Raw genomic sequence first — 12895 nt, forward strand, 5'->3', positions numbered from 1 at the left:
ATTTCTTCAAATGGACTCATGAAATGGATATTTTTTTCAAACAAGTCCCCATGAGTAAATTGTTAAGGTAGGAATCTTATCAACAGCTCATATTACAAGAGCTTTTCATTGTTCTTAATTTATTTTAGCATATAATATGTTGAATTCTACCATGTAGTCACATCTTGAGTTTGTTTTTCCGAATTAAGCCGATCCTGTATTTCAGTTAATTTGCTAATTGCTAATGGAGAACGATTAAAGTGAGAAACTGTATTTCTGTTAAATGATGTAATGGTTGTTTTCACAGACTGAGTTACAATGTATGATAGTTATTCTAGATCACATTCCCTAACGCCAGCAATCATATTTGTTTCTGAATCCCGCAAGAATAAGAAAACTTTGAAGATTTTATACTCATCCAGAACATTGTGCAATTCTTCACTTATTCGTGCACCTGTTTATGTACCAGGGAATGGAACAACTCTAAGCACGGCTCTGCACTGTTCGAAGTCATTTGAAAGCCAATGATCTGTCAAACTTAGAAAGGGAGCATTATTTGTTGTTGCAAATGTTCATAAAATGCTACTAATTTCAGCAAAAAGCAGTTGAATTTTTGTTTTACTTTTATAAATATACTAGCGAGGGGTACCCGGCGTTGCCCGGGTGTTTGGAGGTGTGTGTGGAAACTCGGGGGAGGGGGTTAAAAAAGAAAAAGTAAGTATGAGGATCGAACCCGAACCTGAACCCGAACCCTTGAGGCAAAGTTGTAAATTAAAGTGTGAAAAAAAAAACAAAAAACGTGCGACGTTAACAATTGCCCCACCGCGACATGCTAATGGAAACACGTTTGAATTTATTTAATTACTTGGATTTAGCAGGTGCCCGTTTTAATGAGTTAATGAGGTCAAGTTTGACTGCGGGATAGTACCTTCATTTACTGCTGAACGCTTTTTTTTCCCCCCAAGATGTTATAGGAAAAAGACTAACCCACATGCAGCGAGCGACAAATGTTGAATATTTATCTTCCCGAAATCGAGCAAATTAAATAGACAAGCGAGCTTCGTTAACTGTGAGATATTACGATTTATATGCGATATAAAAAGTTTTACAAACTTGTGAAGCGAGCGACCGCTTCTCTGAAAAAAGCCTTTTGTTGACATACAGAAAAAGCGAACACACATACATACATACATACATTTTCGCTTTTATATATATACTAGCAGGGCTACCCGGCGTTGCTCGGGATTGTATAAACAATGAAAAAACAAAAGCAGATATTGAACATAGGTTTTATTCTTAGGGGAGAGGAATCTTTCATCTCAAGTTTTAGCGTTACAAACAAACATTTGTCTTTTATATATATAGATAATGACAGGTTTTTTTGGGGCCCCCCTCGAAGATAACTGATCAGTTGACCAACTTCTAGTGGTCCGTTTGACGTGAAATTTCGATATTTGTCATCCGGGTGATGGGGCTTCGATATGATACCAAATTTGTCAAGTTTGGTTCCGTCTTTCAAAAGTTTTAGCATTACAAACAAACATACATACATACACACAGACGTTTGGCTTTTATATATATAGAAGATAGATAAAAAATTATTTTACAGTGAATTACTTTTTAGATGGAATGCTGTAATTTGAACAAAGTTTTGCAATAAGCCTATTAAATCTAATGTCAGATGTTACAGAATATGGTTGAATATCAACAGCAATCATTTCTCTTCTCAAATAATAGATCTCTTGTGACCTCTGACCATTAGTATTCCAAACTTTCTTTTTGGCCAATAAGGAATCTATAGTAGTTTGGTGTTTCGCTGGATGCTTGTAGTTGCTGCCACTTGTTCCTGGAATTTCTGTCCCTGAATATTCATTGTGCTTCTACTTTTTATCTGCAACTTTTGCTTCTTTTGAATGAACATTTCTAAGATGGTTTAACACATTAATCGTAGTAAAAGTTTTTACTGATTTGCTGCCCTTTGACGTAATAGATTAACATAACTTGCAAGCAACTGTATTCTTAGTCTTGGGATTGACGTCAAAATACTTCCAGCAAAAACTGGTTGCCAGAATGGTTGAGGGTTGTTAATATTTAATTCATTTTTTATATATTGAAATTATATATATCTGATATCTAATTAGTAATTTATCTCAATAAAATATACATTATTGTAATAGAAATCATCTCTCGCAAACGGCCTCATGTTCGCTTAGTCTGTAAAATGCCAGCAGAAAATGTAGAAAAGAAAAGACAAACATAATTCAGAAGCATGAGAGTTGAGTTTTTTGCTTAGAACGAGAACGAACGGTGGAAGATGATATCAAATACACAAGGATTTTTTGCAAGTAGAGGAAAGAAAGGAAAAAAGACTTTGGTGAATTGTATCAACAAGAGGACAGTTTGACACTGCCAGTTTTTTTTTTTTTGTTTCCTTTCCATTTTATGATTATCTAGACCAGAAAAATAAAAATCTATATGTAATGGTAGCAAGAGCCTGAAAATGAGGAGCAAAAATATGAGTGAAAAAGAATGCTTTGTTTTTGGTTCACACCATCTCAATTTACTGTACAATCCCTCAATATGAAAAACTGAAAGATGAAGAAATAATTTTCTTTGACAAATGATTTAAAGTAAAAAAAATAATAATGTTAATTCGATAGGAAAAGAAAGAACTCAAATTTTCCGTATGCTTACATCAATTTGCCTCAAATGCAGTGCAGTTGTAAAAGTCTACATGACGACAACATGCCATGCCTGTTATTTGATAATATGGTGTAGACAATGCATGTGTCTTTCATAAATTTTCACTGGCAAGCAAAACTTGTCTTCGTTTACAATATAATTAATATTAGTATCATTTATAATAACAAAATTTGCTGATAAATTTTCCCTGGCAAGCAAAACTTGTCTTCGTTTACAATATAATTAATATTAGTATCATTTATAATAACAAAATTTGCTGATAAATTGGCATTAGAAAAACCTATTAATTGACCGATTAATCGGTAATCGGCCAATTTGATAATCGGTACATCCCTACTTACATTTTGGAGATAAACCCCACGGCAGTGAAAACCAGCACAGGACTTGTCAGCATCACAGTGTAAATGTATATTTTGATTTTGGGGAGAGGATTGGGCAAAGGATTTGGCAATTTCACACGTCTGGTTCTCAGCGGACTCGGCTACAAGGAACGAACTCAAAGCAACTGCTGGAAGATGAGAGAAAAAGAAAACAGAAAGAAATTATATTTTTCACGCACATTTGTAGAATAACAAAGACAAAATTTCATGTTAACGTTTAAAACAGAGAATAAGCGGAGAGCACATACAGCACTTGGAATTCTTGAATTGGTCACCTATTTAAGTACTGACCAGACTCAATGTTGCTTAACTTCGGTGATCTGACAGGAACTGGTGTGCCAACGTGATTATGCCGTATATAATGATATATGATATGGCATAATCAAGTTGACCCACCGGTTTCCGTCAGATCACTAAAGTTAAGTTGGTTATTATTATTATGGTTATTATTATTATTATTATGGTTATTATTATTATTATGGTTATTATTATTATTATGGTTATTATTATTATTATTATTATGATTATTATTATGGTTATTATTATTATTATTATTATGGTTATTATTATTATGGTTATTATTATTATGGTTATTATTATTATTATGGATATTATTATTATTATGGTTATCATTATTATTATGGTTATCATTATTATTATGGTTATTATTATTATGGTTATCATTATTATTATGGTTATTGTTATTATTATTATGGTTATTACTAAAATCAGTGACCAATTTGGGAATTTCAGGTGCTATATGTAGGAGGACGTCGTCATCTCCCCTAATGAGGATATACATGCGACTGGAGACAGCTTGTGAATTTCATACTCCCATGAAACTTCTTCCTTTGGAGGAAGCCAGTTAAACCCCGAATAGACTCAGTGCTGACCAACACCAATATATAAAAATAAAAGTAGGTATGATATTATAACATTATGGAAAAAAGGGAAAGAAAATTCATTTTTAATCGCTTTCCCCAATGGTACATAGATTTGAAACCTGATCCATCTCGTCTTGAACGCATTTCCCAACGCATATTAATAATTTTTTTACTTATGTTTTACATACACCTTCCCAACTTACATTTTTAATCGCTTTCCCTGTACATAAAATGGATAAATATCTCATTTTTCAGAGGATTCTTCTCTCATCTTTGGTATATTTTACTTTCCTCAATCATCCTTATCATTCTCATGAGCAAGTCCCCCCCCCCCAAATAGGGATGAAACTTTGAGAGTTTTCTAAAACAGGCCACAGGTTTTCTTTCCCGTTTTCCATATATATATATATATATATATATATATATATATTTTACACAGTGGTCACCACTTATCAAGGCCCGGAAGCCACTCAGGGATAAGGGTTATTGCAAGTACATTACGTTAGTGTGGAGATTTGATGAAGTGTTTACTTAAGGGGGCGGTTCATTAAGAATTTGTTAACGTTGGACTTGAACACATCCAAGTTGTAGTCAGGTGGGAAGCAGGCAGACGGAACAGAGTTCCACAGGCGTGCAGTTCTAAGAAAGAAGCTTTGTTCATGGAATCCACATTTTGATTTAGGCACAGATAAAGAGTGGGGGAAATTTTTCACAGTGGATTCAGCTAGACGGGTGTTTTTCGTGAAAGATTGGCGAGGGGGAACCAGAGATTGGAGTTCAGACGAGTACCTGCCATGGAAATAATGATAAAACAAGGATAGGATCGCAACGTCTCTTCTGTGGGAGAGAGGTTTCAGGGTAGAGAAAAGGGCATCCCCCACTAAGCCACAAAGTCTATTTTGTACTATATATATATATATATATATATACACACAGTAGCACCCTAAGATACTGTTATATTATAAACCCTTTTTAAGAATTCAAAACACAACAACCATTGGTGTAAGCAACAGTCCGTTTTTTATTTCTCCTGTTGTTCTTGCTTATGGTAGGTAGAGAGAGAGAGTGGGGGAGCAACAGAGAGAATTATTGTGGCGTCCACTCGGTTGACAATCAAATCTCCAACTGCCATCTTTTTCCTTCTATCACTTTTTCCTGTCAATCTTTTCAAAACATCCACATAACCAGATTCCTTTCTGTTACATTTTTCAAAATAATAATAATTTGTGAGAAATATTGAAACACTTCCCGTTTAGTTTCTGACATTTCATCCGCAGACGCGTGCCACATTTTAATTCATGAACATACATATATGTATATACACCTATACACTACTATACTATATACTAGCATGTCAACCCGGCTTAGACCGGGTCATTCGTATAACAATACAGCCTTAAAAATTAGTAATAAATTACAGTACAATATATAATACACATATATATAACCAAATAACATTATAAATAACACCGTAAGGCAGGGCAAATACCATAACCAGGGTCCAGAAAAACATATTCCATATCGTAACCTGAAAAAAAAAAAAGAAAAAAAGAAAAAAAAGTGTCCTAGGGCCACCGTATCCATGGGTTGTACTCAGTGTGTGTGTGTGTGTGTGTGTGTATATATATGTAATTGATTTCTTTTGTTCCTAATGGATCCCACGCTAGACGTCGCGTCCCCACTATGTTATCTAGCATCTTCTCTACTCTTCTGATGAGAAGCATTAGGCTTCGAAATGCCTTGGCATAAAGAGTCCCTTCTATCCCTCAACTAATTGTTTGTATTCCCTTATTGAATAAATGAACCAATCTATATTTACCAATATATAGTTTTTGTGACTTCATTTCCCATTCCTATTGTTCTCATATATATATATATATATATAAATAAAATAAAGCAAGATATAAATGATGCTTTAGACGTTATGTGAATAAAAAGGAAAAACCTAAAAGAGTAAAAACAAAATTAAATCAACGTTTCGTCCCCATTTCAAGGGACATCATCAGGATTTCTAGGCGAGGATGTACAGGAAGACGATCATATCACATGCGAAAGAGGAGAAGTTTAGTTCTCTTTCTGTTCTGGAGAGAAAAAAATTTCATGATGAAAAGAGAATTTATATCAAGTGTGTGGAGAGGGGTCGGGTTATATACATGTATGCATTTTTTTTTTTTTTTATCAACCAGGATCTAAATTAATGTTTTGTTCATTTATTATTATATTACCTATGATTGGGGCTACATTATAAAATCCTTTTCTTTGTTTGATGGTGTTAATGTTTGAAATTAAAGCAGATTCAATAAGTCTCCGTTTTGCTCTATCTGGGATGGATTTTAAGATTTTTGCACGTCCAAAGCCGAAAGAGTGGCCATGTTCGACACAGTGGGGAAAGAGTGCATTTAAGGGATTGGCATTTCTTATGTCCCTTTTATGTTCGCTTAGTCTGATTTCCAAATTTCGCTGTGTCTCACCTATGTATGATTTTTTGCAGTCATTACATGGGATGGAGTAAATACCGGCTTTGGATGTGGAGATTTCAGCGGAATGCTTGCTAGTTTTTAAAGTTCGCTTTATAGTTAAGGAAGTGGTTTGTACTGTTTGTATGCCTAGATTATTAAGAGTATTGCAAATTGTGTCGTTGTTAGTGTGGGTAGGTATAAGAAGATGTCTATTTAGTAGTGGTGTATCTGGTGTGTTCTGTTTTTGTTTGTCTATGTTCGAGTATATTTTGATGGTTTTTTTCTTTGTTTTAGAGATAAGGTGAGTTGGGTATTGTAAATGTTTTAGTGATTCGGTGATATGTGTGATTTCATTTTCGAGATATGAATTTGCAATACTCTTAATAATCTAGGCATACAAACAATGCCGGTATTTACGCCATCCCATGTAATGACCGCAAAAAATCATACATAGGTGAGACACAGCGAAATTTGGAAATCAGACTAAGCGAACATAAAAGGGACATAAGAAATGCCAATCCCTTAAATGCACTCTTTTCCCACTGTGTCGAACATGGCCACTCTTTCGGCTTTGGACGTGCAAAAATCTTAAAATCCATCCCAGATAGAGCAAAACGGAGACTTATTGAATCTGCTTTAATTTCAAACATTAACACCATCAAACAAAGAAAAGGATGTTATAATGTAGCCCCAATCATAGCTAATATAATAATAAATGAACAAAACATTAACTTAGATCCTGGTTGATGATGATAAAAAAAAAAAAAAAAAAAAATGCATATATGTATATAACCCGACCCCCCTCCACACACTTGATATAAATTCTCTTTTCATCATGAAATTTTTTTCTCTCCAGAACAGAAAGAGAACTAAACTTCTCTTTCGCATGTGATATGATCGTCTTCCTGTACATCCTCGCCTAGAAATCCTGATGATGTCCCTTGGAATGGGGACGAAACGTTGATTTAATTTTGTTTTTACTCTTTTAGGTTTTTCCTTTTTATTCACATATATATATATATATATATATATATATATATATATATATATATGCTATTTTTGATAGATATATTCCATGAACAGAGTTTCTACATAAGAGCTACCCCTCACTGTGGAACACATTTCCGCATGATTACTTTTCTGCAGATTACGACTTGGTCATCTTCAAAGCCAATGTCAATAGATTCCAAGATATACAAACTTCATTCCATCTCATTAATCTTTATCCTTGTGTGGCGGCTGGCCTTGATAAGTGGTGAATCATTTTAGTATAAAGAAAAAAATGAAAAACAAAATAAGGAGAATAGAAAGTAGATCTTGGGTGCATTGAAAAAAACTCAAATTTGTTTAAAAATGATTTTCTTTGTAAAGATAAAACTATTTGATCAATTTACATGATTTTTAGTGAAAAATATTTTATTTCCACCATAGATATGTAGATCGTACAGCTTTTTCTTTCTTTTTTTTTTTTTTTTTTTCAGAGGGAGGAAAATTTTGGACGAACACCCGGAATATAATTTGTAATTATTGTTTTATGATGTTATTTTTAAAATAAAAAAAAAAAAGAAAATTTTTTTTCAGTCACATAGATTAAAATTTTTTTTTTTTTTATCTATGACTAATGGTAGTTTATTTTGTATCTGTCTGACTAAAGCCATAATCATTGAAGTCTCATGAGGCAACGGTTAGCACCAACTACTGTGACGTCAGCAAGAAAATGAGACTCAATGGAACAGACTTCTCTTTATGAAGGTCACAACAAAGGCCAAATTTTACTATTAATTGTACTATTGTATTGTACTACATTTCAATGCTCAATTCAAATGTGGAGGGCTAGTGCAGTTTTTGTTCTGTTGTCATGAGATCATCCTCCCAGGCATTATCCCTATTCTTTGGAGTAGGAGGATGGTTGCATCTGTTCGGTTGCCATGAAACTATCCTCACAAGCACTATCTCCTCCTTTGGGAGAGGATATAATATCCATTCTGTTATGAAACCATTCCCTGGGGTATTACATCTTTTTCCTTTTTTGTGGGGTGGGGGAAAATGGGTAGCATAGTATGTATATGTTCATCATAATACATTACTCCAGTGCTTATCCAGATTTATGTCAATAATAAAAAATTATAATTATAATTGCACAAAAACTTTATATACATACCTGTTAGATTTAAAAAAAAAAAAAAAAAAAAAAGAAAGAAAAAAAAAAAAGAAAGAAAAAAAAAAGCAGCTGCAAATGTACACCAAAATTTGATGCAAATTCATCCAATATATTCGTTTTTATAAAATCAAATCAAATGATTTCCAGGTAAATTTTGAAATCCATTCCTAATATAGGGGGGGAATTTTTTTTTTTTTTTTTTTGTTGACTTTTACAGTTTGGGTTATGTCCCTTTGACATTGACCTTGATAAAGGCAAAAAATGGCCGATTAAGCTAAAAGTTAATTTTTTAAATTTTTACAACAAAAATAATTGATGGATCCTGAAATATTTGGTCTACTGTCCTTTTTTTTTTTTTAACCTAACACGTAATCATATAATTATAATATATAATAATCATACGGCATAATCACACTGACATACAGGTTCCTGTAAGATCACCAAAGTTAAGCAACGTTTAGCCTGGTCAGTTTTAAAATGGATAACCATGTGAGAATTCCAGGTTCTGTATGTGCTCTCTGCTTATCTCGGCATTGTTTTCCAGTTGCCTTGGACTACTCCTCGCCACTGGACTCAAGCAGTGCCGATTCAATAGAGGTGTGGTTTGAGATTGTGCAACCCTTGCCTCACAATTAGACACAGCTACCCTTACAGGGGTTATCCATTGTCTCTCAAGACTGAATAGAGGCATAAAACATATAATCTATTATATGTCTTGCAAAAACAGAAGCGATGGATCCTGACAAGATCAGTATCATTTTGAAGCTCGACATCTCAGATGACAAATATCGAAAAAATAGCCAAAAACATTAATTCCTTCACCCTAAACTCGACCGTTTTGTACAAGGAGGGGTCGATTTTTTTCGCCGCCATTTTAGCAAGTCATCGTCACCGTTGGATTCACTTCGGTTAATTTCAACGCTTTTGACTTCCGGTCACGTCATGGAGACATCGGCTAAGACGTCAGATTTTCTTTCACTTTCTTTTCCGCCTTCGCAGCACGGGTTCGAGCCTGCCTGCCTACTACCACTTTAAAAAAAAAATTTTTTTTCTTGCTCAACACACACCTCCAAACACCCGAGCAATGCCTGGCACCCAAACTAGTCATATAATAAACTTTTTGAGCTATTTTGCTTCTTTTATTTTTATAATCAATTCTAAACTAGCAAAAATAATTGACCCTGGGCAGGTGACATATATTTGCTAGTATATATAGGTATCAAAATAAACTAGGTTTAAATATAAAGAGCTGAAATAAATTAATAATAATGGAAAGTTTTGTTGTTGTTGTTGTTGTTGTTGTTGCCGTCAGCTGCTGCAAGTATTTTGTGTCTGTTTTATTTCTTGGAAACAAATAAATACAATCGCCCCTCCCTGTCCTCCCAGAATTCATTTTAGGACAACGGTTGAAAACAAAGAGGTTTTAATAATGTATTAATGGTGAAGAAAGCGAGTGTTGAATTGTAGTCATTTTTAGTAGAAAGTGGTTACGTTGCCAGACAATCTAACAGCCAAATACAACTCAATCAAAGATGGCGGTCGATTTTTGGCAATGTTTAAAAAGGTTGCGGTCAGAGAAAAATTCTGCATAATCATTAAAACTGTGTACTGTTGTTCAAAATGATACTAGCCATATCGCAAAACTAAGGATGAGCTCGTATTATTTGGTTGATTGGTTGTTTTTGCTTTACAGCATATCAACCCTTTCCAGGTTATTTAATGCCGAATCCGGTGATTTTGAAGAAAATTTTTTTAATAGAATATATTTGTTTTTTGCAAGTCGGTTTCTATTTAACCCATAATTGGGACCCTAACAGGTACTACCACTACGGGTCAGAGTGCACCTGGGAGCAATGGCAATTAAAGGGTGGCTCCACACTCCCCAAAGCCTACAAACTGGGGCCTCACCATCGGATATAGTTTAAGGTCATATCCAGGACCTCGTATATTATATATATTATTTGTATCCATTGGACTAATGTTCTCATCTTGAATATCATTTATACAACGTTTCAGTCGATATAACCTCCAACCTTCTTCAGGTGTATCTTGTCGAACTCGATAATTTGGACGGAATTTTGAAAGGAACCATTTATTTATTTCATGTGGGTAGCATGCTCTTGTTCCGTCTGGATAGAGGTCCTAAGTAATTTGCAATTGTATTTTTCGAATGCCCACACTGAGGATTGAACCTTCAACCTTCAGCAGTACTCTAACCACTATGCCACGAGTCCTTGCACACCTGAAGAAGGTCAGAGGTTACATCGACTGAAACATTGTGTAAATGACACTCAAGATGAGAACAGTAGTCCAATGAATTCAAATAATACGAATAATAAATCCTCGTCTAAAAAATTTAGAAACGTAAGGATGAGCTGGTTACCAAATTGGTACTAGAGTGTTTCTTGAAGGGCACTGCAATCAAAGGGAAATCATTTGCTATGGACGAGTACAGAACGTTACATCCTCTTAAGTTAGCGGTCATTTGTTAAGTAATCTTGCCGAACAACATATTTTCTTGGGAGAATTAAATCAAATTTCATTGTCTTCTTTTTAGTAACATGCTACAACGATTCACACACACACATAAAAAAAACATTAAACCAGAATCAAATACTGATTTTGTAAGAAGAAAGATTACAAAGAAACAATAAAGAAAGTATTCATTAGATTGTCGGCAATGTCTAAAGGTTGCGATCAAAGGAGAATGCAAGGACCATTCTGTATATGCATTAAAAATAGTTTTATGTTGATATTTTTGTTAAATATTAATAAACGAACAACCGTTTCTCATTTAAAATCTAGTTAGTATTAGACATGCAAAATTGAGAATAGCAAACTTTAAAAGTGTCAACATTATATGAATAAGCTAAATCAGTACAAAATGGCCACCGAATATGACTTGATGTCATCTATATATATAAAAGCGAAAATGTATGTGTGTATGTTTGTGTGTCTGCTAAAAACTTTCGACAGACACAACAAAAATTTACAAACTCGGTATCATATCGAAGGTCCATCCTTCGCTCCAAAACTATCAAAAAATTGGCTAAAAACGTTCATTTTTTTCACCCCGAAATTGACAATTTTCGACGGGGGGGGGGGGGGGGGGGGGTCAACAAAAACGGCCCTCTCGACCGGTTCTACGCATGCGTCAGATGATGTCATGACCTGATTTACTTTAAATAGTTGAAAAACTGAACGAATTTTGTGTAAGTCGTGTTAGGTCAGTTGATTGGCGCGTTGGTTCATTATCTAAAAGTTTTGGGTTCGAATCGTGGTGTGAGATGTCTTTTTTCTTTTTCGATTTTTTAAATTTAAATATTGAACCAGTGTTATTTAAGCCATTTTTCACGTAACGTTCGTTTTTCTGTTTTTTTTTGTTTTTACTTCGCTTATCCACCCCCGACCACACACCCAAAAACACCTGGGTACCCACCGATTTTTTAAATTTTAATATCGAAACAGGCTTATTTAAGCCATTTTTCATGTGTTTGTTTTTCTGTTTTCATCGTTGGTTTGCCTTACGTTAGTTTTTTTTGTGTTTTTTTCCCGCTTAAGTGTTAACGTTGTTTTCTTTTTTTACTTCGCTTATAACAAACAAACCTACGTCGTCGTAACGCTCGAAGACTTCCGGCCGCACACCTGTCAATTTAGTTCTTAAATAAATTCAAACATCTTTCACTAACTCATTCTGGCTGGCCGATTTTATTTTCAAACTTCGCCTCAGGGCTTCCGGTTCGATCATACATCAGCAATGAGATATCTTCTGGAGCGGTAGAAGGATCCCACCATTTTTCCAGCAACCTTGGCAACAGATTTGATGTACGTGTTCCATTTCAGATCAGGAGTAAGGTCAATCTCAGAAGCTTGTCAAAACATGGAGCCTCCCCAAGACGAGAGCCATCCATTTCAATTGATGCCAGATGGGGATCAGAGCGTTGATGAATTAAAGATAGAAGCTTGGTTTTAGATGCATCAAAAGTAACCAGCCACTTCTTCCCACATTGTACCACGCGCTCGAGATCACAGGATCTATCTGTCTTCTATATTAATAAAATAGAAATAATTTTTCTTTATAATTTTCGACATTATAGGATAATAAGTAAACATTTCCTATGCACAATTTTCACTCTCACTACTTAGTTACTACTAAAGTGTGTTCCTAAGCCACAATACATACATTTTGTCCCTGTTTAATAATTCTTATTTTCATCCTGGAGAGTGTACTCTCTCAAATACATAATCCCACTAAGAGAGTAGCAAAGGCTTTTACCCTCATACAATTCTCTCCTCCTGTGTAACCCCAAATTACTGCTTCCTTTTTTT

At 34.5% G+C, this 12895-nt stretch overlaps 1 protein-coding gene across 2 annotated transcripts in view; it reads right to left on the bottom strand.

The window, feature by feature from the left end:
- LOC145296078 (uncharacterized) overlaps window positions 1-12895 on the bottom strand; it is an 86879-nt gene that overhangs the window by 43778 nt on the left and 30206 nt on the right. The window contains exon 2 of one of the 2 annotated variants that reach the window (XM_080142214.1): window positions 3024-3190. In XM_080142214.1, the coding sequence (XP_079998340.1) occupies window positions 3024-3190 (167 nt within the window). The remainder of the gene's footprint in view (window positions 1-3023; window positions 3191-12895) is intronic. The other variant, XM_080142215.1, reaches the window with a different exon arrangement.

The sequence above is a fragment of the Euprymna scolopes genome, chromosome 16, assembly GCF_053919585.1.
Source record: "Euprymna scolopes isolate OS-2025 chromosome 16, ASM5391958v1, whole genome shotgun sequence".
Classification (NCBI taxonomy): domain Eukaryota; kingdom Metazoa; phylum Mollusca; class Cephalopoda; order Sepiida; family Sepiolidae; genus Euprymna; species Euprymna scolopes.